At 52.7% G+C, this 26,222-nt stretch overlaps 2 protein-coding genes across 5 annotated transcripts; one reads left to right on the top strand and one right to left on the bottom strand.

Moving 5' to 3' along the window:
* Positions 1 to 9: 9 nt before the first annotated feature.
* Positions 10 to 16,921, top strand: Cc2d1a (coiled-coil and C2 domain containing 1A). Of its 4 annotated transcripts, XM_057753383.1 has the most exons (29): positions 10 to 271; positions 1,494 to 1,629; positions 3,196 to 3,308; positions 3,400 to 3,465; positions 3,708 to 3,842; positions 3,937 to 4,150; positions 8,140 to 8,258; positions 8,437 to 8,509; positions 8,739 to 8,810; positions 8,902 to 9,032; positions 9,102 to 9,174; positions 9,997 to 10,130; positions 10,545 to 10,656; positions 10,741 to 10,913; positions 12,448 to 12,570; positions 12,653 to 12,711; positions 12,791 to 12,907; positions 13,910 to 13,983; positions 14,063 to 14,121; positions 14,222 to 14,273; positions 14,703 to 14,802; positions 14,885 to 14,975; positions 15,093 to 15,230; positions 15,318 to 15,379; positions 15,835 to 15,898; positions 15,983 to 16,109; positions 16,241 to 16,317; positions 16,414 to 16,461; positions 16,528 to 16,681. In XM_057753383.1, exons 1-29 carry the CDS (start codon positions 212 to 214, stop codon positions 16,546 to 16,548), a joined length of 2,823 nt encoding a protein of 940 aa, XP_057609366.1. In that variant the 5' UTR covers positions 10 to 211; the 3' UTR covers positions 16,549 to 16,681. The 4 variants fall into 4 exon arrangements, with proteins under 4 accessions (XP_057609366.1, XP_057609363.1, XP_057609364.1 ...); XM_057753380.1 differs by lacking the exon at positions 16,241 to 16,317 and having other exon boundaries at positions 16,528 to 16,921; XM_057753381.1 differs by lacking the exon at positions 16,241 to 16,317 and having other exon boundaries at positions 1,522 to 1,629; positions 16,528 to 16,921.
* Positions 16,922 to 17,324: 403 nt separating this feature from the next.
* On the bottom strand, positions 17,325 to 24,658 carry Podnl1 (podocan like 1). Its single transcript, XM_057754067.1, has 10 exons — positions 24,614 to 24,658; positions 24,260 to 24,478; positions 23,567 to 23,660; positions 23,224 to 23,288; positions 23,000 to 23,109; positions 22,044 to 22,200; positions 21,629 to 21,744; positions 19,384 to 20,041; positions 17,649 to 17,797; positions 17,325 to 17,577 (listed from the first exon to the last, which is right to left on the bottom strand). Exons 1-10 carry the CDS (start codon positions 24,656 to 24,658, stop codon positions 17,430 to 17,432), a joined length of 1,761 nt encoding a protein of 586 aa, XP_057610050.1. The 3' UTR covers positions 17,325 to 17,429.
* Between the last annotated feature and the right edge of the window lie 1,564 nt (positions 24,659 to 26,222).

Consider the following 26,222-nt stretch of genomic DNA (forward strand, 5'->3'; position numbering starts at 1 on the left):
GTTTAGTGACTGAGATCCCGCGAATCCTGCGGCCGTGCTCCCGAAGGCCAAGGCGGAAGCCGGGCTGCCAGAACTCGCGAATCCCGGGGGCCGGGCTCGGAGGAGGGACTCCGAGCTCAGGAACACGGCGAGCTCAGAGACCCAGCTTCAGGGAAGAGGCAGGGCAAGGCCAAGGAGCAGGGGCTGGTAGTACGGGCTTCGACCCGGGAAGATGCACAAGAGGAATGGACCCCCGGCACCCCCGGGCCGAGGCGCTGTCACTGCCCGCCAGGTGAGTGTGCGCCCCTCTGCCCACCTGGAGGAGGGCGGTCTCCTCCCACCCTTCCTCAAGGTCTCTCCTCACCCTTCTTCACACTCGCGGGGAGTGCCCCACCCCCAGAAAAGCCTGATTCTCGCCACCAGGTGAGCCTAGGTCCCCGTCCCCCCGAGGTGAGGCTCGCTCCCGACTTTAGGGCCTACTGGCCTGGGCCATCCAGCTTCTGGCTCCCCACCCTGGTTACGGGGAACACCTGTTGCTGCAACAGTTTCAGCCTGGAAGAGACAGCAATCAGACCAGCTTTTCAAGCCTTTGAATCAGCTGGGCCAGGCCACACTCCTTACTCCCATTGTATAGATGAGTACACCGCGACTCAGGGAGACGAAGTCATCCAACCAAGGTCGGAAGAATGAACAGGCTGGCCAGACAGAAATGTCAGTCCAGAGGCGTACAGGAAAACCTCCAGGACTTTGGCCCAACGTCATGTTCCCAGATCCAGACAGAGCCTGTGAAATTTTGATTTGTCCCAACTTTGAACCAGAGAGCCCAGGGCCTAACTCAGTGTTCAGGTCTGAATCTCTCTGACTACCGGTTCCCTCCTGGCCTTGGTACATTTGACAGATATATTTGTAACTCAGAGCCTCAGTCTTCCCACCTGTGGAATGGAGGCCTGGAAGAGTCCTTAAATGGCATGACAGTTGCAAAGACTTATTGAGATATTTATGGAAAATGCTAGGACATAGTATGTTAATCATTATTCCCAGTAGGTGGAGCCATGCATAATTGCTAGTATTTGGCCAATTTGGACCTATAGAAAGGGTAATTTCATGTAACTCATCGTATTCTATTGGTCATTAGCCAAAACAGAAAGGCGGGTCTCTAGAAAAGACCCAGTTTCAACGCTGTGGTCAGGGCTTTCATTTTTAATCTTTTTCCCTTGCCATGCTGGGAATGGAACCCAGGGCTTTGCACATGCTAAGGTTAGAATTAGCACTTTATTGATGAGTGCATCTACCAGCCCCACTCTGGTCCATTCTAGGCAGGTTCTCTGCTGCTGAGCTTTGCACTTAATCACTGTTGGTTGGTCTGTGTGTCTCAGCCTCCTAGTCTCCCCAAGAAACAGTTTACTTTTAGAGATTTGGTTCCTACCTTCCATGGGGACTCTCTGGATCCGTCCTGGCCACCTGGGGCTGAATGGTGTGCGGAAGGTCTAACTGGACAATGGTTATACCCACAGCTCGGCCTGCTGGTTGATTTTTCCCCAGACGGCCTGATGATTCCTGAGGATGGGGTAAATGATGAGGAACTGGAGGCTGAGTTCTTGGCTTTGGTGGGGGACCAGCCCCAGGCCCTGGAGAAACTCAGAGGCAAAGGTGAGATGCTCAACACACTTGAGAACTTGGAACTTCTGCTGCGGACAGCACTTAGAGCTTGGCACTGGGTTAGAAGTGGGGGAGAGAAACAAAACACCCCCCGCTTCCTGGGGTCTGGGGTCTAGGTGACAGGGTCAGTTGTGGATGCAGCTGAGCCTTATCCAATCTGTTTTCTGCCACAACTTTCCTTTTTTTTAAGAAATATTTTGTGTGTCTGTGTGAGTGTACCACATGTGTGCAGACAGACATACACGAGAGCTGGAAGAGAGTGTCAGATTCCCAGAGCTGAGGTTACAAGTAGTTGTGAGCCACCCCATGTGGGTGCTGGGAGCCAAACTCAGGTCCTCTGCAAGGGCAGTATGCACTCGTACCCCAAGACGTCTTCCCAGCCCTGAGTAACTTCAGTATTCACAGTGGCCCTAAGCACAGTGTTGCTTGGTGTTTCGAAGCTGGGGTGGTAACCCTGTCCCTTTGGGAAGTAACATGCGTGTTAGCTCGGAGCTGCAGGTCTGTTGGTCACCCGTTAAGGTGTGTGCACTAGTTAACATACAGTAACATACAGTAACTAGAAGCACACAGACGGCAAGGTTGTGGGTTACTGGTTAATAAACCATGGCCAGAGGGCCAACAAGATGGCTCAGTGGGTAAAGAAGCTTTCCCCGAGCCTGACAGCCCTGTGTTCAGTCTCCAGGACCCATGTGGTAGAAGGAAAGAAATGACCCTGGAAGATTGTTCTCTGACTTCTACACATGCGCTGTGGCATAATATTTGCACATATGTATGTGCACACGCAAGCTAAATAAATATAAAATCCAACCTTAGTAGTATTTCCCGGTATTTGGCAAAGCACTCTCTTACAGAACTGTACAGAGTACTGTTTCCTTAAACATACGTACCATGCCAACAAAAGCCTGCTTGACTGGTGTTTTTGTTTTCTGTGTTTTCACCTACCTACATCCAAATTGCATGATGCTCTGGATGCCGGGACAACATCTCGGCTGCCTTCTCCAGGATGAGTGTCATTCTGTCCAGTGTATCCATGTTGTATCCGCCACACAAGTGACCTGCTAGCTATTTTGTGGCTGTCCAGCCTATCTGACAAGCTGCACAGAAGCCTTTATTTTACTTGATCATATCCCAAGCACAAGAATATGTAAGCCTTGGGAGGAAGGTGCTGCTCTCTGCGGATGAGGCAGGGGTAGTGTAAGCTTTTCTGCTCCCAGAATTTAATTCACCTTTAGTTCCCACAGTCTACTGTTAGGTTATTGCTCTCCCGAAGCCCAGGGAAGTGAAGTAAGCGCTCAAGGTCATACAGTGAGAGCATTACAGAGCTGAGGTTCGAACTCCGGTGGCTGACAGCATAGCTGAGACTGGACAGGGAAGAAACGAATGCTTGGAGGTTGGGGTTGGCAGGCGGCAGGTGGCATCAGTCTCGAAGGGCTCCGCGATGGTGGTACTCCACGTTGCTCAGGGAAAGGGGTCTGTTCTTCAGGGCCCTGAGTGTGGGGTGGCTGGCTGAGGCTCTGGGAGGATCCTGCTCTAGCTGAGGCTTTTTCTTACCTCCAGGTCCCTTGCCAATGGAGGCTATTGAGAAGATGGCCCGGCTCTGCATGAGAGACGTGGATGAGGATGAAGAGGGGACTGATGAGGATGATGTGGAGGCTGATGAGGACCTGCTGGTGAGCACAGGGCCAGGACATGTGGCAGTTTACCATCCCAGTGCCCTGGCCAGCAACCTCTTCCTCCTACCCTGGCCATGTATCCCTGCAGGCAGAGCTAAACGAGGTCCTTGGGGAGGAACAGAAGGCTGTGGAGCCCCTGAAGTCTGTGGCCCAGGTATGCCTTCCCTAAGTCACACATACACATACAGTCTGTGTTTAAAGGCTCACCTCTCCCCTCTTCTACATGTGACCTTGGGCACAGGTGACACGCTACCTCTGAACCTCTGAACTGTGGTGTCTCCATCATTAGGGGTGGGAAAGATTGTTCCAGGGGAAACATGTGTTCATACTATGAGGGGCCGGTTAGGGTGGTCTAATTGGGGTTACCACCCAGATTGAACCCCAGTCTTCCTGTAGCCAAAGCCTTCAGGTTCCAACCCAGGAGTAGAGGCCATGTTGCAGGAGAGGCTAGTCCTCTACCAGTCTGCAGTGGAGAGTGCCAGGCAAGCTGGGGACAGTGCCAAGATGCGACGCTATGACCGGGGGCTCAAGGTGAGCAGGCCAAGGGCAGGGTGCTAGGACTCTGTCTGGACCCAGGAGCACTGAGCTCCGAATTCCTCTCACTCATGCCCATACCCTGTTTCAGACACTGGAAAACCTGCTGGCCTCTTCCAGGAAGGGCAACATCATCAATGAAGCAGACATTCCGCCACTTGTCACACTGGGGAAGGGACCAGCAGCCGGGCACAGCCACACCCATGCTACTCCCCACCTGGCTCCTGTGAACCTGCCAGCTGCAGAGTCCAGCGTCACCTTGGAGACCCCATCTACCTCTACACAAACCCCTGCCAAGCCTCCCGGTAAATGGTGGGAAGGGCCAGGGTGATACAGGGTCTATGTGGGCTCTTCAGAGACCTCAGAACACGGGCTGTGCTTACAATATTATTTGACCATAAAGGGGAATGTCTTATTTTTTTAGTGTGCTCTCACATGGAAGAACCATTAGGACATGATGTTGAGTGAAGATGCTATAGAAGACAAGACACTAATCCCATTCCCAGGAAGGCCCCAGGGTTGTCAGACCCACGAGCACAGGAAGTGGAATGGCAGGTGGCATGCTGCAGGGAGGTCAGGAGGACGTGTTTAACGGAGGTGGAGTTGTAGTTTGGAGAAATATGTTATAGAGTTGGTGAGGGTGGCTGCACTATTTTGTGAATGTGTATAAGGCCACCAGACTATGCACTAAAGAGTTCCAGGACAGCCAGGGCTGTTACACAGAGAAGTCCTGTCTTTAAAAAAGGTAGTTAATAGGTAGGGAGATGGCTGTCAGCAGGTAAAGTCCCTGCTGTATAAGAATGAGCCGGGCGGTGGTGGCGCACGCCTTTAATCCCAGCACTTGGGAGGCAGAGGCAGGCGGATCTCTGTGAGTTCGAGACCAGCCTGGCCTACAGAGCTAGTTCCAGGACAGGCTCCAAAGCCACAGAGAAACCCTGTCTCGAAAAACCAACAAAAAAAAAAAAAAAAAGAATGAGGTTATGAGTTCAGATCCCAGTGCCTGTGTAGGAAGGGTCATGGTGCTATGTCTTACAGTCCCAGCGGTGAGAAGCAGAGATAGGAGGATGCTTGGCGCTGCTGGCCAGCCAGTCTGGCCAGTCGGTGAGCTCCAAGTTCAATGAGAGACTGTCTCAGAAAGCAGCTGAGGAAGACACAATGAGCCAGGCATGTTGGCACATATCAGTTCAGTACTAAGGAACCTGATGCAGGAGGATCACACTTGGAGGACAGCTGGTGCTACAGGAAGACACACCTCAGCAGGAGGAAGTAGATAAAGGCTGAGGCCCAGAGAGGTGGAAAGAGAACCAAGTGCACAAAATTGTCAGCTGACCACCACATGACAGAATTTTTGAAAGCCTTTTTAAAATTTTTTAGTTATTTATTTGAGTCAGGGTCTCACTGTGTAGCTCTGACTGGCCTGGGAGTCGTGGCGTAGACCTGGCTGTGAACTCACTGAGATATGACTGCCTCTACCTCCTGACCTCTGAGATTAAAGGTGTACGCCACTTTCCTACCCCCCAAAACAGAAAAGTATAAAATTTTAAGTAAGTTTTATGTATTTTACTCTAATTTGCAAAATAAGTAGAGCCTGGCATGCTGACACACATCTTTTAGTCCTGGTGCTTTGGAGGCAGATCACTTTGAGTTCAAGGCTAGCCTGGTAGCCTGGTCTATATAGCAAGCCTAGACCAGCGAGGGCTTTATAAGACCTTGTCTCACCCCTGGAGAGATGGCTCAGCAGTTAAGAGCATTTGTTGCTCTTGAAGAGGACACAGGTTTGGTTCCCAGTTCCCACATGTGGCTCACAACTGTCTGTAACTCCAGGTTCAAAGGAACTGAAGCCCTCTCTGGCCTCCAAGGGCACCAGGCACTCATGTGGCACACACACATGTCTGCAGGCAAAGCACTCGTACAAGTGAAACAAATGAATCTAAACATGTTCATTAAAGTAAATGTTGTTGAGTTTCCAATCACTTTTAAATTCACTTTATTTATTTTGGTTTTTTTGAGACAGGGTTTCTCTGTGAAACAGTCTTGGCTGTCCTGGAACTCGCTCTGTAGACCAGACTGGCCTCGAACTCACAGAGATTTGCCTGCCTTTACCTGCTACATTTCCTGGTCAGAAAGACTGGAGCCAATGGTATAGTTACCAGATGCCACAAAGCAGGAAAAGGCACATAGTCATCTCTTTATAATGCTCATAGCTTTAAGGTACTTTAATAGTTTTGGCTACTTTCAAACTTTAAGAAGATCTCTGAGAGATTAAAAGGGGATATAGCAGGGGTTTTTGTTTTGTTTTGTTTTTCTTTTTTCGAGACAGGGTGTCTCGAGACAGGCTTTGGGGCCTGTCCTGGAACTCACTTTGTAGACCAGTTTGGCCTCGAACTCATAGAGATCTGCCTGCCTCTGCCTCTCGAGTGTGGGGATTAAAGGCGTGCGCCACCACGGCCAACTTTTATAGCAGGTTTTAAAGAATTCTGGGGGGAAACTACTGCTCAGAGCCTCCAGGTCTAGGATCGAATGTCCCTCAGGCCACCTGAAAGCTGAGTGATGTTGGCAGAAAGCATGCCCTCTCTAAGCCTCAGGTGTCCATCTATAAAATGGGCTCAAAACTGAGTGGTGAGAATCAAGTAGACAGTGTGAGTTGAGCTTGGCCAGGGCTTCCTGTGTCGTCGTCGTCTCCTCCTCTCTCCTTCTTCTTCCTCCTTCTTCTTTTGGTTTTTATTGAGCTCTACATTTTTCTCTGCTCCCCTCCCTGCCTCTCCCCTTCCCACTTCAACCCTCCCTCAAGGTCCCCATGCTCCCAATTTACTCAGGAGACCTTGTCTTTTTCTACTTCCCATGTAGGTTAGATCCATGTAAGTCTCTCTTAGGGTCCTCATTGTTGTCTAGGTTCTCTGGGATTATGATTTGTGGGCTGATTTTCTTTGCTTTATGTTTAAAAACTACCTATGACTGAGTACATGTGATAATTGTCTTTCTGTGTCTGGGTTACCTCACTCAAAATGATGTTTTCTAGCTTCATCCATTTTCCTGCAAAATTCAAGATGTTATTTTTTTCTGCTGTGTAGTACTCCATTGTGTAAATGTACCACATTTTCCTTATCCATTCTTTGGTTGAGGGGCATTTAGGTTGTTTCCAGGTTCTGGCTATGATAAACAAAGCTGCTATGAACATAGTTGAGCACATGTCCTTGTGGCACAATTGAGCATCCTTTGGATATATACCCAAAAGGGATATAACTGGGTCTTGAGGAACGTTGTTTCCTACTTTTCTGAGAAATCGCCACACTGACATCCAAGGGGGTTGTACCAGCTTGCATTCCCATCAGCAATGCAGGAGTGTTCCCTTTCCCCCACAATCTGTCCAGCATAAGTTGTCATCAGTGTTTTTGATCTTGGCCATTCTTACAGGTAGAAGATGGAATCTCAGAGTTGTTTTGATTTGCATTTCTCTGATGACTAAGAATGTTGAACATTTCCTTAAGTGTCTTTCAGCCATTTTAGATTCCTCTGTTGAGAGTTGTCTGTTTAGGTCTGTACTCCATTTTTTTATTGGATTAAGTGATCTTTTGATGTTCAATTTCTTGAGTTCTTTGTATATTTTGGAAATCAGACCCCTGTCTGATGTGGGGTTAGTGAAGATCTTTTCCCATTCTGTAGGCTGTCATTTTGTTTTGTTGACTGTGTCCTTTGCTTTACAGAAGTTTTCAGTTTCAGGAGGTCCCATTTATTAATTGTTTCTCTCAGTGTCTGTGCTGCTGGGGTTCTATTTAGGAAGTGGTTCCCTGTGCCAATATGTTCAAGTGTACTTCCCACTTTCTCTTCTATAAGTTTCAGTGTGGCTGGCTTTATGTTGAGGTCTTTGATCCATTTGGACTTGAGTTTTGTGCATGGTGATCGATATGGGTCTATTTTCATTCTTCTACATGTTGAGATCCAGTTATGCCAGCACCACTTATTAAATGCTTTCTTTTTTTCCATTTGATATTTTTTGCTTCTTTGTCAAAAATCAGGTGTTCAAAGATGTGTGGATTAATATCCGGGTCTTCTATTCGGTTCCATTGGTCCTCCTGTCTGTTCTTATGCCAATACCAGGCTGTTTTCAGTACTGTTGCTCTGTAGTAGAGTTTGAAGTCTGGGATTGTGATGCCTCCAGAAGTTCTTTTATTGTACAGGATTGTTTTGGCTATCCTGGGTTTTTTGCTTTTCTATGTGAAGCTGAGTACCGTTCTTTCAAGGTCTGTAAGAATCTTGCTGGGATTTTGATGGGCAGTGTTCCTCTTCTTTCTAGGTCCCTGCAGCCCCCTCGCCCAGTTGCAGAGCCTCCAGCATGAGTACAAACTGGCTGCCCTCCATGCCAAGCATCAGGGCGACACCGCTGCGGCCACCAGACACTTGAGGGTGGCCAAGGTGTGTTCCAACTCTCAGGTGGGGCCTACTAGCTCCTCTAGTCCGCTGCCTTCCTCTGCCCGGAATCATGTCTCAGTATTGGAGGGCATTGGAGGATGGCCCCAGGGAGAGGCAGGGCATAGAACATCCCCTGGGATCCTGGTAGCCCCCTCCCCACCCATCTCATTCTTTCTTTCAGAGTTTCGACCCTGTCCTGGAGGCTCTGAGCCGTGGGGAACTGGTGGACCTTTCCCGCCTGCCCCCTCCACCTGGTGAGGACCCTATCCCATGCCCCCTCCTGGTGAGGACCCTATCCCGTGCCCCCTCCTCCTGGTGAGGACCCTATCCCGTGCCCCCTCCTCCTGGTGAGGACCCTATCCCGTGCCCCCTCCTCCTGGTGAGGACCCTATCTCGTACCCCCTCCTACTTCTACTTTTCATCTTGGTGCTGCCCAAGATCTCCAAGCAAGCCCCTCACTGGGCTGGGCCTCTCTGTCTCCAGACCAGCTGTCTCCAGAGCCCCCTTTGCCAGCAGCACAACCTTTGACCCCTGCCTCAGCACCCATCAGACCAGGTAGGCTGCTGAGATCCTTGGAGGTGGGCAGACGGGACCTGTGCTCCACTTCCTTCCACCCTTAATCTGCTTGCCACCTCCTCTGGCCCAGAGGTTCCCCAACCTCCAAGGAGCCTCCTGGAGGCGCTGGAGCAGCGAATGGAGCGGTACCATGTGGCTGCAGCCCAGGCCAAGGCCAAGGGTGACCAGCGGAAGGCACGCATGCACGAACGCATTGTCAAGGTGTGTAGGGGTCCAATGAGTGCTCCTGGGACTTCTCTCAGGTCCTCCTAACATCTCTGTGCCTTGTAGCAATACCAAGACGCCATTCGAGCCCACAAGGCAGGCCGAGCTGTGGATGTGACCGAGCTGCCAGTACCCCCAGGTAGGCTACACCTCTAGGAAGGCCCTACCCCAAGTATGTTTCCCCCAGGTAAGGCCTGTCCCAAGGTAGTCCCCATCCCACGCCCTCTGCCGCTGGGCCTTTGTGGTCCGTTCCTGCCTGCAGGCTGCCTCATACAGCCGTGGCTGTGCACTCGGGAAAAATGTTTATATCAGGGAAACTGGAAAGTTCTCAAAGTCAAGAGGTTGTTTTGGAGCCTGTTCTTTCTTCCAGCTGTCTCCCCCCTACTTTATTCCATTCACCCCGCCAAGCCGCAGGCTTTGACTTTACAGAACCTCCCTCAGCCTCCCGCCAGTCCTCAGAGTAGAAACCTCTTAAGTTGTCAGCTGCCCACCTGTCACCTGTGGAAAGTCATCTTCCACTTCTGGGAGCCCTCTCCCAGCTGAGGCCCACCCGACAGAGTCTCTTAGAACCTGCCTGAGACCTGGAGGTTCAGCAGGAGAAGCAAGTACCGTGGGAAGGAAAGAGGAGTCCGCCACTTAGAGGACCCCACACTCCTTCACTCAGTCTCAGGGTGGGCTGGACGGTCCAGCGGTGGTCGGACACTTACCTAGCATGCACAAAGCCCCAGACAGAGTCCATCTTTGGTATGCAGAAAGCAGGAAGTCTAGCATGGCACACCTATAATGCTAGTACTGGGAGGCTAAGGCAGAAGGATTGCAAGTTCAAGGCCAACCCAAGCTACATAGTGAGGCTGTTTCAGAAAACCAAGAAAAAGAAAGGCCTGGGTTCCTTAGGGGAGGAGGGATTGATGGCACCCTCACAATAGTTGGAAGGCATTGACCAGGTCACTCTGCTCTCTAGGCTTCCCCCCAATTCAGGGCTTGGAGAATGCAGAGCCCACCCAGCAGAGCCTGGCGGGGGTTCTGGAAACTGCCATGAAGCTTGCTAACCACGATGAAGGCTCAGAGGAGGAAGAGGATGAGGCTCCTAGAAAGGTGCAAGGGTCAGGGCTGAGGTGGGGTGTGACAACAGGACACAACCCAGGGGGCCTGGGCCCAAGTAGGAGTGAGGCAGCCCCACACCATAGGCCTGCCCCTTCTTGGCTGTGGGCTGTGGGCTGTGGGCAGACCATTCTGCTCCCTGAGCCTTAATCCTTTCATCTATAGCATGGGTGCAGAGTAGCCACCCTATGCAGAGCCACTGCAGAGAGTAGGTAGTAGCAGGATTGTAGATGTGGACAGTGCTGAGACTGAGCCAGGCACGGTGCCTCATACCGGAATCTCAGCCCTGGAGAGGAGTTCAAAGCCAGCTTCGGCTACATAATGAGTTTGAGGACACAGAGACAGGTCCTTGGTTTTGAGTCATTGCAGGCCCTGGGAATACCCTGACCTCTGTCTATCCCTCTGCAGCAAAATACCCCTGCTGCCCCCACAACCCAGCTGAAGTCCTCACCCTCCAAAGCGCCCGCATCAGGACCAGCAACAACAGGCAAAGCAGTTCCCAAGGGTACATCCACCAGGGGTAAGTACCCCACCTGCCCTGGCTACCCAGGCCAACCTGACTCCCATGGGCTGGCAGCCCCCGCTGAAGCTTCCCCACCTACAGCCCAGCAACAACTGGCCTTCCTGGAAGGTCGTAAGAAGCAGCTCCTGCAGGCTGCACTGCGTGCCAAGCAAAAGAATGACGTAGAGGGCGCCAAGATGCATCTGCGCCAGGCCAAAGGGCTAGAGCCCATGCTAGAGGCCTCTCGCAACGGGCTGCCTGTGGACATCGCCAAGGTGAGACCTCTATACTCATGCATACCGCCTGTGGGCCCCTTAGTAACCATGTGACCTAGAATGTATTAGTCATCCTCTAAGCTGCTGTGACAAACAGGCCCTGGAAGACAGTAGTTGAAAGGAGACAGTTATTTCTTTTTTTTTTTTTTTAAATATTTATTATGTATACAATATTCTGTCTGTGTGTATGCCTGAAGGCCAGAAGAGGGCACCAGACCTCATTACAGATGGCTGTGAGCCACCATGTGGTTGCTGGGAATTGAACTCAAGACCTTTGGCAGAGCAGGCAATGCTCTTAACCGCTGAGCCATCTCTCCAGCCCTGTTATTTCTTGCATGTCAACTTAGGACAGGCTAGGCTCTATAACAGGGTGCCTGAGGGGCCCGGGCCCCTTTTATGGCTTCCAGGCTTTTCATCTCCCTGGGTCTTACCCTACGGATCACCGACCCATTGCCTTCTGCCCATGGAAAGGGTGGAGTAAAAGGACAGAGTGGCTTAACGGAGTCATTGCAGGCCCCAGGACCACCACCCTGACCTCTCCTCTACAGCAAAACACCCCTGCTGCCTCCAGAATCCAGGCCTTTTGCTTATCTCCCATTGGCCAGAGCTAGCCATGTGACCATACTGAACTGCAAAGGTTTCTGGGGCTTGGAGCAATGCTATATGCCATCACTAGGGAAGAGACTCGAATCTCTGGGAGACAGTTAACAGATTCTGCCACTTTGGGTAGCACTGTTCACTCAGAACATTGTTTTAGTCTTCGGAGACCTGAAGACTGATTCCCACCTGAAAATCGGGCAGGATCTCAGAATGCCTTTATGATAGACAGCAGCATCCATGACAGGAAATCTGTACGGAGCACACCCTGGGTCCTGGGAACTAATGCTGAACAAAACAGACTACTGTTCTCACCCTTGTGGGCCACACATGCTAGCTAGGGAGGCCACAGCGGCACACAGGGAAATCCAGAGCTTTCCTGTGGCCCGTGGTTTTGCATGATCTACCTTACCCTTCACTTCCTCAGTCTCAGAGCCCAGCCCCACTCCAGCCTCAGGGCCTTCCCAGCTGCCCTCTCACTCTGGAATGCACCCCAGCTGGACAGTTGTTGGACTAACTCCCATCTTCATATATTTCTAGTTCTGATTTAAAAAAAAAAAAAAAAAAAAAAGATAGGGTCTCTTGTACTGTACACAGGAGGCCTTGAACTCACTGTGTAGCCCATGCTGTCCTCCAACTTCCAATTCTCTTGCCCCAGTCTCTGTTAAAATCACCGGTGTGCCACCGTGCTTGGCTGTCTCTATTCACTGCTGCATCCCTAGTCCCCCAGCCACACACAGATCAGGACCTCATGTGTACGGGGCTGCCCAGACAGGGGCTTGGATGCCCAGAGGATGGCTTTGTTACGTCAGGGAGTGTAGGAACTGAAGGGAGACCCCAGACACCGGAGATAGAGGGCAGGGAAGAGGACAGATCCCCAGACAGGCCGCTCCTCGTGGACCAGCAGCCCCTTGCCTACCAGCCTCATCCCCCTCAGGTGCCACCTGCTCCTGTCAACAAGGACGATTTTGTGCTGGTGCAGCGGCCTGGCCCAGGCCTGTCACAGGAGGCTGTGCGGCGCTACGGAGAGCTTACCAAACTCCTGAGACAGCAACATGAAGTGAGGTCCCACCCATGACCCTATCCCGTCCCCTTTACTGTTCCTCCTGGCCTTCCATCCATACTCAATGCTTTCCCCACAGATGTGTCTGAACCACGCCACACAGTTCACCCATCTGGGTAACATTGCTGAAACTATCAAGTAAGTGCCTACCTACCTCACGGGTACCTGCGCTGGCAGCCCAGTTGACCAGGGCCCCAAGCAATACCTTTTCCTGCAGGTTCGAGAAGCTGGCAGAAGACTGTAAGCGGAGCATGGACACCCTAAAGCAAGCCTTTGCCCGCAGTCTGCCCACACCTGCTGCCCGCTTTGAGCAGAGGACCTTCAGTGTTATCAAGTAGGGCCCAAAGCCCCCTGGCTGGGGTACTGCTGGGGAGGGATCTACACTTCTAGAAGCTATTGCAGGACTCAACTGTGGTTAAGAGTGCATGCACGGGGACTGGAGAGATGGCTCAGAGGTTAAGAGCATTGCCTGCTCTTCCAAAGGTCCTGAGTTCAATTCCCAGCAACCACATGGTATCTCACAACCATCTGTAATGGAGTTTGGTGCCCTCTTCTGGCCTGCAGGAGTACACACAGACAGAATATTGTATACATAATAAATATTTTTTTAAAAAAAAAAGAGTAAATGCATGGTAGGAGCACAGATATGCCAAGGCTCTGGGCACACATGCAGTGCTGCATTGACTGGGTCCCCAGCTGACACTTGAGACACTTAGACAATGATTATTAAATGAGAGGAAGAGGCTGGGTGTGTAGCTCTGTCAATAGAATGATTACCCAGCATATATGAAATCCTGGGATCCAGGTCCTCAAACCAGAAGTACCTGTAGGGGGATTAGGAATTCAAGGCCATCATTGGCTACATAGTGAGTTTTTGGCCAGCCTGTGCTACACAGCAGCTGGAATCCTGGCTGGTCCAGGAATACAGAGTAAACGGCACAGCTAAGATGCTGCCATATGCACAGTAGGTGCACAAATAACACTGGCGAATGAGGGCCAGTGAAGTGGGTCAGCAGGTAAGTACAGGACCTTGCCGCCAAGAGTTCAAAGAAAAAGAGAACTCTCAAAGCTTCTTCTCCAACCTTCACATGTATGACATGGCACTCCTGCATGCATGCACACAAACACATGCACATGTATTATAAACACAATATACAGAAACATAAATAGAAGTGAGTATCAAATGTATGAGCACTGAACAGAGCCCAGAAGTCAGGTAAGGGAATGCCTAACTCTACAGCCCGAACCCTAGAGTGACACCCCCCACAATCTAGAGGGAAATGAGGGCTACAGGCCGAAGCTGAGGTGCCGCCTCTGTTTCCCTGCTTACTGAAAGGATCTTTCCGGACCTGAGCAACAACGACATGCTTCTGTTTATCGTGAAGGGCATCAACTTGCCCACACCCACAGGTGAGGGTGGCGGAGGCTCGGCTCAGAAGCAAGGGTGGGCTGGTCTCTTTCCCAAGGTCTGACCCTTGTTTACCTGCAGGGCTGTCCCCCAGTGACCTGGATGCCTTTGTCCGGTTTGACTTCCCTTATCCCAATGTGGTAGGTGCAATCTCTGAGTAGGTGGGGACCAGGAAGCAAGACAAGCAGGAAGTCCAGGTATAGCACGGATCTGATCATTCGTTCCTCCTCCCTGATACAGGAAGAAGCTCAAAAAGACAAGACCAGTGTGATCAAAAACACAGACTCCCCTGGTGAGTCACTGTCTGCTGCAGAAGACCTGGAATTGGGGCCAGAGTGGGGTTGTAGCTTAGGTGTACCCCAGCATGCACAAGCCCCAGGTCCCAGCATCCTCAAAAAGAAAAAGAAAAAAAAAAAAACACCACGGAAAGATGGCTCAGAAGGTAAAGCAATTGCAGTGCAAGCTGAAGTGTGTGAATTAGAATCTCCAGATCCAACTTAAAGACAGCTCAGTAATATGCCTCTGTAATCCCACACTCCTATGGTGAGGTGAGGACAAGCGAGCCTGTGGGCCACTTAGGCTGGGGTGTCTCAAACAAGGCTGATGGTGAAGGCTGGCACCTGAGGTGGTGCTTTGACCACTACAGTAACACACACACCACAACCAGTGCACACTCCCACACAGCCAGTTTCTTCTCATCCTTCCCTCCTTCATTGCATAGAATTTAAAGAACAGTTCAAACTCTGCATCAACCGTGGCCACCGTGGCTTCCGAAGGGCCATCCAAACCAAGGGCATCAAGTTCGAAGTGGTCCACAAGGGGTAAGCCAGAGATGGCAGGTTCTAGGCTCAGGGCTGTGGAGCAGCCTGCCTGCCTCACAGCTTCCTGCACCTTCCCACACAGGGGGCTGTTTAAGACTGACAGGGTGCTGGGCACAGCCCAGCTGAAACTGGATATGCTGGAGACGGCGTGCGAAGTCCATGAGATCCTGGAGGTGAGGGTGGTGGGTGCATGTAGACTTGGAGCACGCTGGTCTGCTGTCACCAGTGTCACCCCAGTTCCTGTGAGATCGCTGCTCTTGCCCACAGCACCCCTTCTTATTCCTACCTAGGTTTTGGATGGACGCCGGCCCACTGGGGGACGGCTTGAAGTGATGGTCCGGATCCGGGAGCCACTGACAGCCCAGCAGTTGGAGACTACAACGGAGAGGTGGCTGGTCATTGACCACCTCCCAGCAGCTGTGCCCACAGTGAGTCCTGCTCATCAGCCACCCCTGAGAGGAGCGTTGGGCTCAGGGACTCAGTACTCATTAGACTGGCTCTCTGTACCGAAACAGGTCACTGGTCCCAAAGCAAAGGTGCCTCCCATCGCTACCTCTTGGAGGGACTCAGGGAACAGGTGAGTCTGGGCGAGGTCAAACTGAGGTGAATGTTCCTGTCTCTCAGCTCCTTCCCTGATTTCCATGGCCCATCAGACCATGTCCTGTCTGGCTTCAGAGCCTGTCTGGAATCCTCCCCTTGGGGAATTGGGTTCAGAATCCTCTACGTGTCTTTTTGTGATCTGCCCATTGTCAGCATACTCAGCCCCTCTTTCTTCACTCTGTCCTCCTCTCAGTTCATGGACATGTCCACTTCTGTCTGTCTCCCTCTAGCAGGTCTCACTCATTCATGATCCCCCTGCCTGAGTGCTGGGCGACAGCATGCCCCAGAACCTATAGCACCACGTCTGCTTTTCCCTGGTCTCTGGACTCTAAGGCTCCTCTGAGATCCCCTACCCCCTGTGCCCCTGCCCAGCTGACTCGTTTGGATGCCCACCACTTCCTCTGTAGCCTGTCATTCCTCTCTGCCCTGCAGGTCAGCACGTCCCCTGCACAGCCTGAGTGTGCTGGCCTTTGACCAAGAGCGGCTAGAAAGGAAGGTGGGTGCTTGGCCTGCTGGGCTCAGTGCGGTGGGCTTAGGAGTGGCCTTCAGATTGGCTCAGAGTCCCCTTTGTACCCTTCAGATCCTGGCCTTGAGGCAGGCACGCCGGCCTGTGCCTCCAGAAGTGGCCCAGCAGTACCAGGACGTGGTGCAGCGCAGCCAGTGGCAGAGGGCACAGCTGGAGCAGGGGGGCGCTGCCATCCGCAAGGGTAGGAGCAGGAGTGGGGCTGGGGAGACCCGTGTGCAGGGGGTAGGGAACTGAGGATCCCCATGGAATGGGACAGAGACACAAGTGGGGAGAAGCAGCTGCCTGACCCTGACCCCACTGCCACTTCTCAAGAGTATGCAACCCATCTGGAGCGCCAGCTGCACTTCTATACAGAGGCCGCCCGGCGCTTGGGCTATGATGGAAGCAGGGTAAGCCGGCCCCGTGTGGTGGATGTTCAGGTATGGGGCAGACTCTGCCCCTGTTTTATATTAACTGGACTGTCAGCTAATGGTCCCTTCCTCTAGGAGGCTGCAAAGGAGGCACTGTACCGGCGGAACCTGGTGGAGAGCGAGGTGAGTGGCCAGAGGGGCTGGGGGCATATATGATGATGGTCTCCTGACCCTCTATGTCTCCCCCAGCTGCAGCGACTCCGCAGGTGAGGCCCATCTCTGGACTACAGGCCCCAAAGTCCAGTGCCAGGCAGAGCTCCAGGGCCACCGAGCAGACGAGCAGACAATCAGCGGACAGTTGGTTCTGGACTCACCCTGTCCAGGCCAGCCCCAGGGACATCGTGACAGCACCCTCCACCCAGTGTGGCTGGGCAGGCCTTGGAGAGTCCTGTTTGCACATCCAGGAGCATCTGGAGCAGAGGGTGGCTGGGACACAAGCCCAGAGGGCCCTGCAAGCACTTTACTTCCTGCCCCTTCCCAGTCTGAACCCCACAGCCCTCTCCAAAGATGCCACTGCGGCTGTCAAACTCAGCTGACTCTCCAGGGGCTGTGCTGACCCAGTTGGGATCCCCCCCAGGGCCACACAGAATAAACAGCCAAGGCCATACCCGCCTCAGCTCTGTCTTTTTTTCCCTGATGTGGCCCACTCAGTGGCTGGCCTGGGCCTCCCCACTCAGCCCAGTTCCCTGGAAAGGCCTGGGTGAGCCTGTGGCTTGGGCCTTTTGGGTTTAATTACCTGTCATCCACATCAGTCACTGGCCATGGGACCAAACTGACTGACTTCAAATTCTAGAGTCTTGTCCCCCAACTTGGTCTCAGGGACGAAAGGGCAGTCCTTTGAGGTGTATGGAAGAGATGGGTCCCAGAGGACAGAGTTCGTGTGAACGTGGAAAGGGGTCCAGTTTATTTTCCCCATCACCACAGTCTGCACCCCAGAATATTCAAGTCAGCATGCTTCCTGCTTCAACCCCATCCCCCACCCCTAGTAGACGCCTGTTCCTAGTGCTTTGGCCAGCTCTGGGCAGAACAGGCCCAGCCTCCAAGGCCCCAACTGAGAACTTCCTTAGTCCACAGTACATCAGTGCTCAGGGCTAGCCCTTGGGGCTCAGGGCCCCCTTGTTCTTGGGTGGCAGCTGGACCAAGACCTGTTCTGGGTTTTCTGCGGTGTCTACCACACGTAGGTGTGCAAGCCCCAGGAAGGCCTCGGCCGCGATGCTTGTCATATGAAGCCTGTTGGCCCTGTGCAGAGAGGCAGGGATGTCAGGGCAGTGATGGAAGAGCTACTGTCTTATCCAGACTCCCGTTCTCACCTCAGGAAGAGGGCACGCAGGTGGGGTGTGCTGAGGAAGGCCTCTGGGCCCACGTGGCTGATACGGTTAGCTTGCAGGTGCAGCTCCTCCAAGGCCTCAGGCAGGTCAGGGGGCACGAATGATAGCTCATTGTGGCTCAAGTCCAGCACCTAACAGGCAGACAACACCATGGCAGGCTCAGGACCTGGGTCTCACAGCCAAAGAGCTTCCAGCCCTCTTCCCCAGTCTTCTGCCTCTTCCATGCCCAGCTAGGCTTCCTCCAGATTCTTTTTTTTTTTTTTTAAAGATTTATTTATTATGTATACAACATTCTGCCTTCATGTATGCCCACATGCCGGAAGAGGGAGCCAGATCTCATTTCTGGTGGTTGTGAGCCACCATGTGGTTGCTGGGAATTGAACTCATGACCTCTGGAAGAACAGCCAAGTGCTCTTAACCGCTGAGCCATCTCTCCAGCCCTCCTCCAGATTCTTATTTGATAATGGTTGCCAAATTCCTTCCCTCATAGAGATCTGCTGAGCCTGATCTATTTGTTATATTTATGAGATGTGCAGGTAGATGTCCCCACCAGCTGATTCAACAAGACACAAGGATGTGAGGATGGTGGACCTTCACATTCTCCTCACTCACACCCTTGCTTTTTCTTCCCTTCCTTTCCCTTCCTCCATACATACCTCTCCCACTTCCCCTTCCTTTTCTTTCTTCTTTCTGTAGCCTCAGCTGGCTTCACCCCTCCTACTTCAGCCTTCCCTGAGCTGTGGAGCCAGGTGCAGTCCCGTATCTGGCCATGCTCCTTTCCTTCTATCACACTGATTGCCTAGACGGCCTTTTGCCCTAACTAGGATGCTTAGGGTCAGAAAGAGATAAGGTGTAGGGAAAGGAGCCAGCCAAGGAAACCCACCCTGGCCCTGAAACCCAAGCCAGTGAAAGAAATGCTTTAGCTCCAAACCCTGTGCAGGGAAACAAACCAATCCCTGAACAGAGATCTAGCCAATCTCAGCTAGGGAATCTGACCAGTTCCCACCCTGAAAATCTCCCTGGAAACACTGCGCCCTTTGGAAGCCCTGCTCACACTCTGGTTGTGGCTGCCCTTCTTGCACTCTGGCAGAGGCAGCCACTCTCCTGGGTTCTTCCCTCCCAATAAATCTCTTGAGTAAGGTTTGAGTGAAGACCTTCCTCCAGAGCTGAGAAGGAGTTGTTACAACTTTGTGGGGGAAGCCAGAGACTAGGGATCCAAGCAGGGCTGTAACACTTTCGCTGGGGAAACCTTCCCCTAGCAGAGCAGAGTTGTTACACTGGAGAATGGAGCTGAGCAGCGGAGCTGTAACAACTTGGTTGGGGAAGCCCTCTCTTGCTCCAGCAGAGCTGTTACACTGGGGAAACCCTCCCTAGAGCAGGGCTGCAAGCTGCTACGCTTACTGTGCCCTGTGCCCTGTGCCCTGGCTCCCGACTGCCAGAGTACGCTTCCACCCGAGCTGTAGCACTCAGTATTCCTTGGCTCCCGAATGTCAGAATCCCTTTCCATCTGAGCCGCAATGCTTACATATGGGTCCTGTCTTGTACCCAGCTGGGTAGAATAGAGGAGGTGAGGACATACCAGCAACAACTCAAACAGGGTCTATTTTAGCCATTCAGGCTGCCCCCATGGGGCTCTGTGGCATGCCTGGGCTCAGAACTGGGGAGTAGCTGGGCCAACAGTGGGGCGGAGATAACCATATTGTAGTTAGCCCCTGACCTGCAGTGCCTGCAGCTCGTGCCAGGTGCCCGGCTCGATGTCGCCCACGCGGAGCCGGTTGTACGCCAGACTCAGTTCCCGCAGCTTATTCAGGCCGGCCAGCAGCTCTGGCTCCAGGGCCCGCAGTTGGTTGCGTTGCAGTTTCAGAGAGCGCAGACTTGGGGGCAGGCCCTCCGGCAGCCGACTCAGCTGGTTACCGGCCAGGTCCAAGCTGCGCAGGGCGCGCAGGCGGCGGAAGGCGCCCGGATGCACGCGCGCGCTGGTCAGGCGGTTGTAGGCCAGGTTGAGCTCCGCCAGGGCTCGCGCGGAAACCAGATCCCGCACACCTAGCACGGCCACGCGGTTATGGGGCATCACCAGGGCCTTCAGGTGGCGGGGCAGTGCTGGGGGCACGCGCTCCAGCCTGTTGCCGTAGAGGTGCAGCGTGTGCAGGGCCCGCAGAGGCCTCAGCGTCCCGGCGGGCAGCGCTGAGGCCCCCAGCTCATTGTGCTGCAGCAACAGGTAGCGCAGGCCCCTCGCTCTGTGTAGCCGCACCGCTTCCACCTGCCGGATGCAGTTGCGACCCAGGTGCAGTATGGTCAGGTTTTCGGGTAGACCCTCAGGCACTGTGGTCAGCTGGTTGTGAGACAGGTCCAGATACTCAAGGCTGCTTAGTTTGCTGATGGGAGAGAGGGGTGATGGAATGGTCACTTCAAGAAAGAGACCCCTGCTGGGCATTGTTGGCTCACGCCTTTAATCCCAGCACTTGGGAGGTAGAGGCAAATGGATCTCTGTGAGTGCAAGGCCAGCCTGATCTATCAAGTTCCAGGACAGCCAGAGCGGTTACACAGAGAAATCCTGTCTCAAAAAAAAAGTGGGGCCGGGCGGTGGTGGCGCACGCCTTTAATCCCAGCACTCAGGAGGCAGAGGCAGGCGGATCTCTGTGAGTTCGAGACCAGCCTGGTCTACAGAGCTAGTTCCAGGACAGGCTCCAAAACCACAGAGAAACCCTGTCTCGAAAAACCAAAAAAAAAAAAAAAAAACCAAAAAAAAAAAGTGGGGTGGGGGGGAACCCCTATATATCTTACCAGAAAGTAAGGGAATGGTTTTAGAATTCCGTTAAACTGGAGATTTCAGATTGAGAGTGATTGATATGATACAGAAATACATATGGAAGGCCAGAATGCCCATGGGTATAGGTATGGAATCCCAGTACTCATGAGGTGATTGAGAGGATTGTGAGTTCCATGCCAGCCTGGACTGCATTTAGCCAGACTCTTTCAAAAGATCTAGGGCTGGACTGGAGAGAGATGGCTCAGCAGTTAAGAGCACTGGCTGCTCCTCCAGAGAACCAGTGTTAGGATCCCAGCACCACACAGCGGCTGTTGACTGCCTTAACTCCAGTCCCGGGAGATTTGCCACCCTCCTACGGCACTTCAAGCATTGCGTACATGCACAGACGTCCATGCAGGCAAAACAGCCATACACATAAAGATAAATTAAGTTGGACATTGTGGCATTCATCCTTAGTCCCAGCAACCAAGAGGCAGAGGAAGACAGAGCTAAATGAGTTAGAGGTCAGCTTGGTCTATAGAGGGTTCCAGGACAGCCGTGGCTACACAGAGAGACCCTGTCAAAAAAAAAAACAAAACTAAACAATCTAAAACAGGCTCCAAAGCTACAGAGAAACCCTGTTTCAAACAAACAAACAAAACAAAAGCAAAAAAAAAAAAAACAAGCAAAACAAAACAGCTGAGGTACAGCTGTCTACCTGTCTAGAACTTGTGTGTGTGTGGCAGGGGTGGTGGTGGTGGTGGTGGTGGTGGTGGTGGTGGTGGTGGTGGTGGTGGTGGTGGTGGTGTAGACGGAAGACTTGTTTTGTTTCCTAGCATATGCAAGAGCCTGGATTCCAGCTGGGTGTACGCCTTTAATCCCAGCACTTGGGAGACAGAGGCAGGAGGATCTCAATGAGTTAGAGGCCAGCCTGGTCTATAAAGCAAGCTCCAAGAACAGCCAGGACTGTTACACAGAGAAGTCCTATCTCAAAAGGAAAAAAAAGAAAAGAAAACCCTGTATTCCACCCCCCCCCCCACACACACACACAGAAAAAGAAAACACAACTATTAGGCAATAGAATCTCAAGAACTGGTAGCAGGAGACAGAGACACCGCCAAACTAGTACCTTTCATGGCAGCTGGGTGTGCACTGGTACTCACTGAAGTCCCTGGTGAGGGCAGCTGTCAGCACAGAACTGCTGTGTGCCTACCTGAAGGTGGTTGCATCCAGGCCACTGTCTGTCAACTGATTGTGCTGGAGGTACAGCTCCCGGAGTTGCGTCTGGAGGCTCAGGGCTCCTCTGGGCACCTTGGAGATAAGATTGCTCTGGAGGAAGGAGAGAGTGAAGTGGAGATCTGGCTGGACAGCTACGGCAGTCACAGGAGGCTCTTGAGAGAAGGGTGTCCGGGAACTTGTCTTGTTTGTGCAAGGCAGCCAAGTTTTGCTTCTTTCTAAACGATTATTCTAAGCAAGGCAGCCAAGTTTTGCTTCTTTCTGAACGATTATTCTAACAGCTGGGATTCTGGGGAGCAGTTGAAAGGATGGAAAAGGAGCAGGCAAAGGAATCCCGCAGGCTGCCATTTAGAGACCTGGGCCCAGGCATGTGGGTGTGGTAGGCAGGGTACCTGCAGGTGAAGCCGCTCCAGGGAGGATGGCAGATTGGGTGGTAGGTAGCTGAGCTGGTTGCTGGAGAGACTTAGGGTGGTAATGGCTTCCGAACCGAGGAAGGTGTTAGGTGGCAAACCAGTGTTGTTCAGTCGGTTGTCGTGGAGGTATACAGACCTGAGAAGGGTAAGGCTGCGGCTACCAGCCCAGGCATGCACATACCACCCTTCCCAACGCTGCCACTGCTGCTGGAGTTGCCCGCAGCTTCTGTCTGAGAGCGAGAGACAGGGTGAGTGTGCAAGTGTGTGTGTGTGTGTGTGTATGTGTGTGCTGAAATAGATGGTATCTGTTCTAGTCTAGACTTTTTTTTTTTTTTTTTTTTTTTTTTGAGACAGGGTTTCTCTGTGTAGCCCTGATTATCCTGGAACTCACTTTGAAAAACTAGACTGGCCTCGAACTCAGAGATCCACCTGCCTCTGCCTCCCAAGGGCTGGGATTAAAGGCCTGAGACACTACTGCCGGGCTTAATCTAGACTTTTGATACAGTGTAAGGGACCCTATTTTACCATTCAAGCTCCCCCCGCCCCCCATTCACTGCAGGGCCACAACCCTAGACTCCCCAAAGAAAGTTGATGCCCCTCTGACCCCAAGTTTAGGGACATATTTCCACAAACTGAGCTGAGGGCCCGAGACCCTCCAAAACTGATCAGAGTCCTCCCAGACACCCTCCCTCCTCCCCCGCCCCCAAGCGCAGAGTCCTGTCCCAGGATTCCCAGAACAGAACCCAGCCTTCTCTGACTCCCCACCCGCAGTGCAGAGCCGTGCCTCAGACCCTCCAAAACAGGGCTGCCCTCTGTTTTTCCTTATGCAAAGCAGTGTGCGTGCTTCCCAGAGCAGGCCTCTTTCTCCCTGGCCTCTGGGGGCGGGGCAGGATCCTGGAATCAGAGGATGGGGGCGGAGCCAGCGCTAAGGCTACCGGAGTTCAGGCTTCTCCCCAAAGGTGAGAGGAAAGATTTCCACCACTTCATTGGCAGCCAGATCGGCGACACGCAGGGAGGGTGGCAGGAACTGGGGTGCAACAGAGAGCTGCAACAGCAACAGCATCTGGTCCCGGGGCCGGGTTTCCCGCCTCCCCAGCCCCACACCCAGGTCCTGCATGCTGGGTGACCCCAGCCAGGATGCACCCTCTCACAGGCTCACCTTGTTGTGAGCCACGTAGAAGTGCTCTAGCTGGGTGAGTGACTCAAAGGCCTCATCAGGCAGACCTGGGTGAGAGCACAGTGGGCAATGTATGAGGGAACCGGTATATCTAGCAGCCCAACTCCGAAGGCTCGGGACTAGCAGAGGTTCCCAGGCTTTGGCCCACCCCCACCCCGTACACATCCTGTCCTTATTCAAAAGCCACAGCCACTACCATCCCCCAACCCTTGAAATTCCACCGTGCTCAGCAGTTGTGGAAACCCCCGAAGAGCTGGCCACAACTGGCAAACAGCGGATGTGGAGAGGGGCTGGGACCTGGTTGTTCCAAGCTCGAGGTCCTCACCCTCTGAGGAGATGAGGTTGCTGTGCAGGTCCAGGGTGCGCAAGCCGCTGAGGCGAGACAACTCGTTGTAGGGGAGCTCCTGAAGCCGGTTGTTCTGTAGAGTGGAGTAAAGACATTCACACCGAGGCCTGTCACTTGCTCCTCCAACAGTAACCTAGAGGTGTGGCCCGGCGGCAGAGCCCTTGCTTAGCATCCGCAGACCCTGGGGTTCATCCCTAATGTCTCCAAAAGCAAGAGGAGGAGGAGAAAAAAAGACATCCCTTTCCTTGACCCCAAACAACCTTGAGACTTGCAAGGCACTGGGCCCCTTACTACGCCCGCAATCAACACAATTACCCTGAGTCCCCACGCTCCACAGGCTGCTAATTTCCAACCTGGTCTCTGACACTTCCCTAGCCATTTCCCCCACACACGGGGGCTTTACTGTGCAGTGAAAGATGACCTCAAACTCGTGTCCATCCTCCTGCCTCAGAATCCTTATCAACAGATCTCCCAACATCACAATGGTTGACTCAGAACTCAGTGTTTTGATCAAAACAACTTTACTCCTTCTGAGATGCGGACCCCAAACTCAGCTCTCGGGACACACAGTGCTTCTATGTCTGGCCTTGGCCTGGCTCAGCAGACCCAGAGCAAGGCCAGGTTCAGCTCTGGCATGTGGACCTCCCACCTGGATCCTACCTGGGCCCTCACCTGCAAGGACAGGTGCCTAGCAGCCTTGGTGATATTGTCCGGGAATACACTCAGGCCCAGGCCAGCACAGTCCACTGTGTCATCTCGGGGACATGAGCAGCGCCAAGGACAGGCCCTCGGCAGGGGCTGTGAGCTGTCACCCAAGTGTGGGAAGGCAGGGTCTTCCATGTGTGCTACGGCCCATCTCAGCATCAGGAGCAGCAGCAGCTCTTGAGGCCTCTGGAGTAAAGCAAGGGATCAACAGGCCAGTCTGGTGAGGGGTTCCCCCATGCAGGGTAGGTTTGGCCACCTAACCAGCAACCAGAGCCAGTCAGGGGTGGGCAGACCGCTCCAGACCCTCCCTGCCCATCTTACCATAATCAGCCCAGTACTGCCTCTCCTCAAGCTCCGGTTCAGCATTCACTTCCTCCAACTTCCCCTGTGACTGCAGCTGCCCTCCATCTCTCAACATAGGACACACACACACACACGCGCTACACCACAGGGCCTGAGGGGATAACCATCCTCTCCCTGAACAGGACACAGGACAGGCAGAGGGCTGGATAGGGTGGCAAGGCTCATCTAGCCCATCCCTCCGGTTCCCTCCTGCTCCAACCGCCCAGCTCTATTTTCATAACCTCAGCCAGCCTAAATTGAGCCACAGTGATGAGGAATGTTTGAGAATGGCTGAGACTCACTCTATCTGGTATTTGGGCTGACCACAGGCAGGAGTGGGGTGCCAGTGGATGATGGGGGAGGCAGTGGAGGGTCCCCAAGGAGATGAAGTCAACCGGGGGGGGGGGGGGAGGCTCAAGGGAGGCTTGCGCTTCCCTTCTCATGCCTGGCTGGCAGCCACAGCCCACCCCCGAAACAGTCATGGCTCTTGGAGGGAAATAAATGTAAGGGAAGGCTGGTAGTTATCCGTGTGAGCCAGCGGCTGGTCAGCCTGTTTGAGCCAGGTTTCTGTACCTCGACTTCCCTTTTTGTTGTTGTTGAGGTTTTTGTTTTGTATTGTTTTGTTTTTGTTTTTTTTCAAAACAGGGTTTCTTTGTGTAACAGTCCTGGCTGTCCTGGAACTTGCTTTGTAGACCAGGCTGGCCTCAAACTCAGTGAGATCCACCTGCCTCTACCTCCCAAGTGCTGGGATTAAAGGCGTGCGCCACAGTCAACTGGCTTCAGCTTTCCCTTTTGTCAAGGTTGTCTCAGCGTAAGAGTTCTACACGCTCGTGCAGCTAGGTGTGCGGCACGTGTAGCACAGCCCACTGTCCCAGTTGAGGGAGACTAAGGCAGGAAGATCATAGTTGAGGCCAGTGCCTGCTGCATAAGACCCCGTCTCAAAAACAAGCAAGGCGGGGGCTGGAGAGATGGCTCAGTGGTTAAGAGCACTGTCTGCTCTTCCAGAGGTCCTGAGTTCAATTCCCAGCAACCACATGGTGGCTCCAAACCATCTGTAATGAGATCTGGCGCCTTCCTCTGGCGTGTGGGTATACATGAAGGCAGAAAGTTGTATACATAATAAATAAATAAATAAATAAATATAAAAAAAAAAAACAAGCAAGGTGTCAAAAGTATGTAAAAAAGACCCCTTCCTCAAAGGGCTGGCAAATAAAACAACTGAGATAGAGAGCTCAATCTGATGAAGTGGTTTTACCAGTTGAGAGTTCCTCTTCCCAAATGAGTCTAATTTATGGCATAAAACTATCAGCACACACAAGCTGGCCTGGAACTCAACACATAGCTGAGGACGGAATGCTGGATTCTAGGTGTGTACTATCAGACCTGGCTTATTTAGTGCTGGAGAGGGAACCCAGGGCCCAGCGCGCTAGGCAAGCACTCCACCCGCCATGCCTTTGGCCCTCCCGTTTTAGGTTATTTTACTTTAATGTGTATGACTGCTTTCTCCGCACCATTTGCAGGCAGCTTGTCTAAGTATTTTGTAGTCAGTGCTCCTAATCACCTCAGCACTCACAAGGCCCTTAAATTC

Source organism: Chionomys nivalis, chromosome 21 (genome assembly GCF_950005125.1).
Source record: "Chionomys nivalis chromosome 21, mChiNiv1.1, whole genome shotgun sequence".
Classification (NCBI taxonomy): domain Eukaryota; kingdom Metazoa; phylum Chordata; class Mammalia; order Rodentia; family Cricetidae; genus Chionomys; species Chionomys nivalis.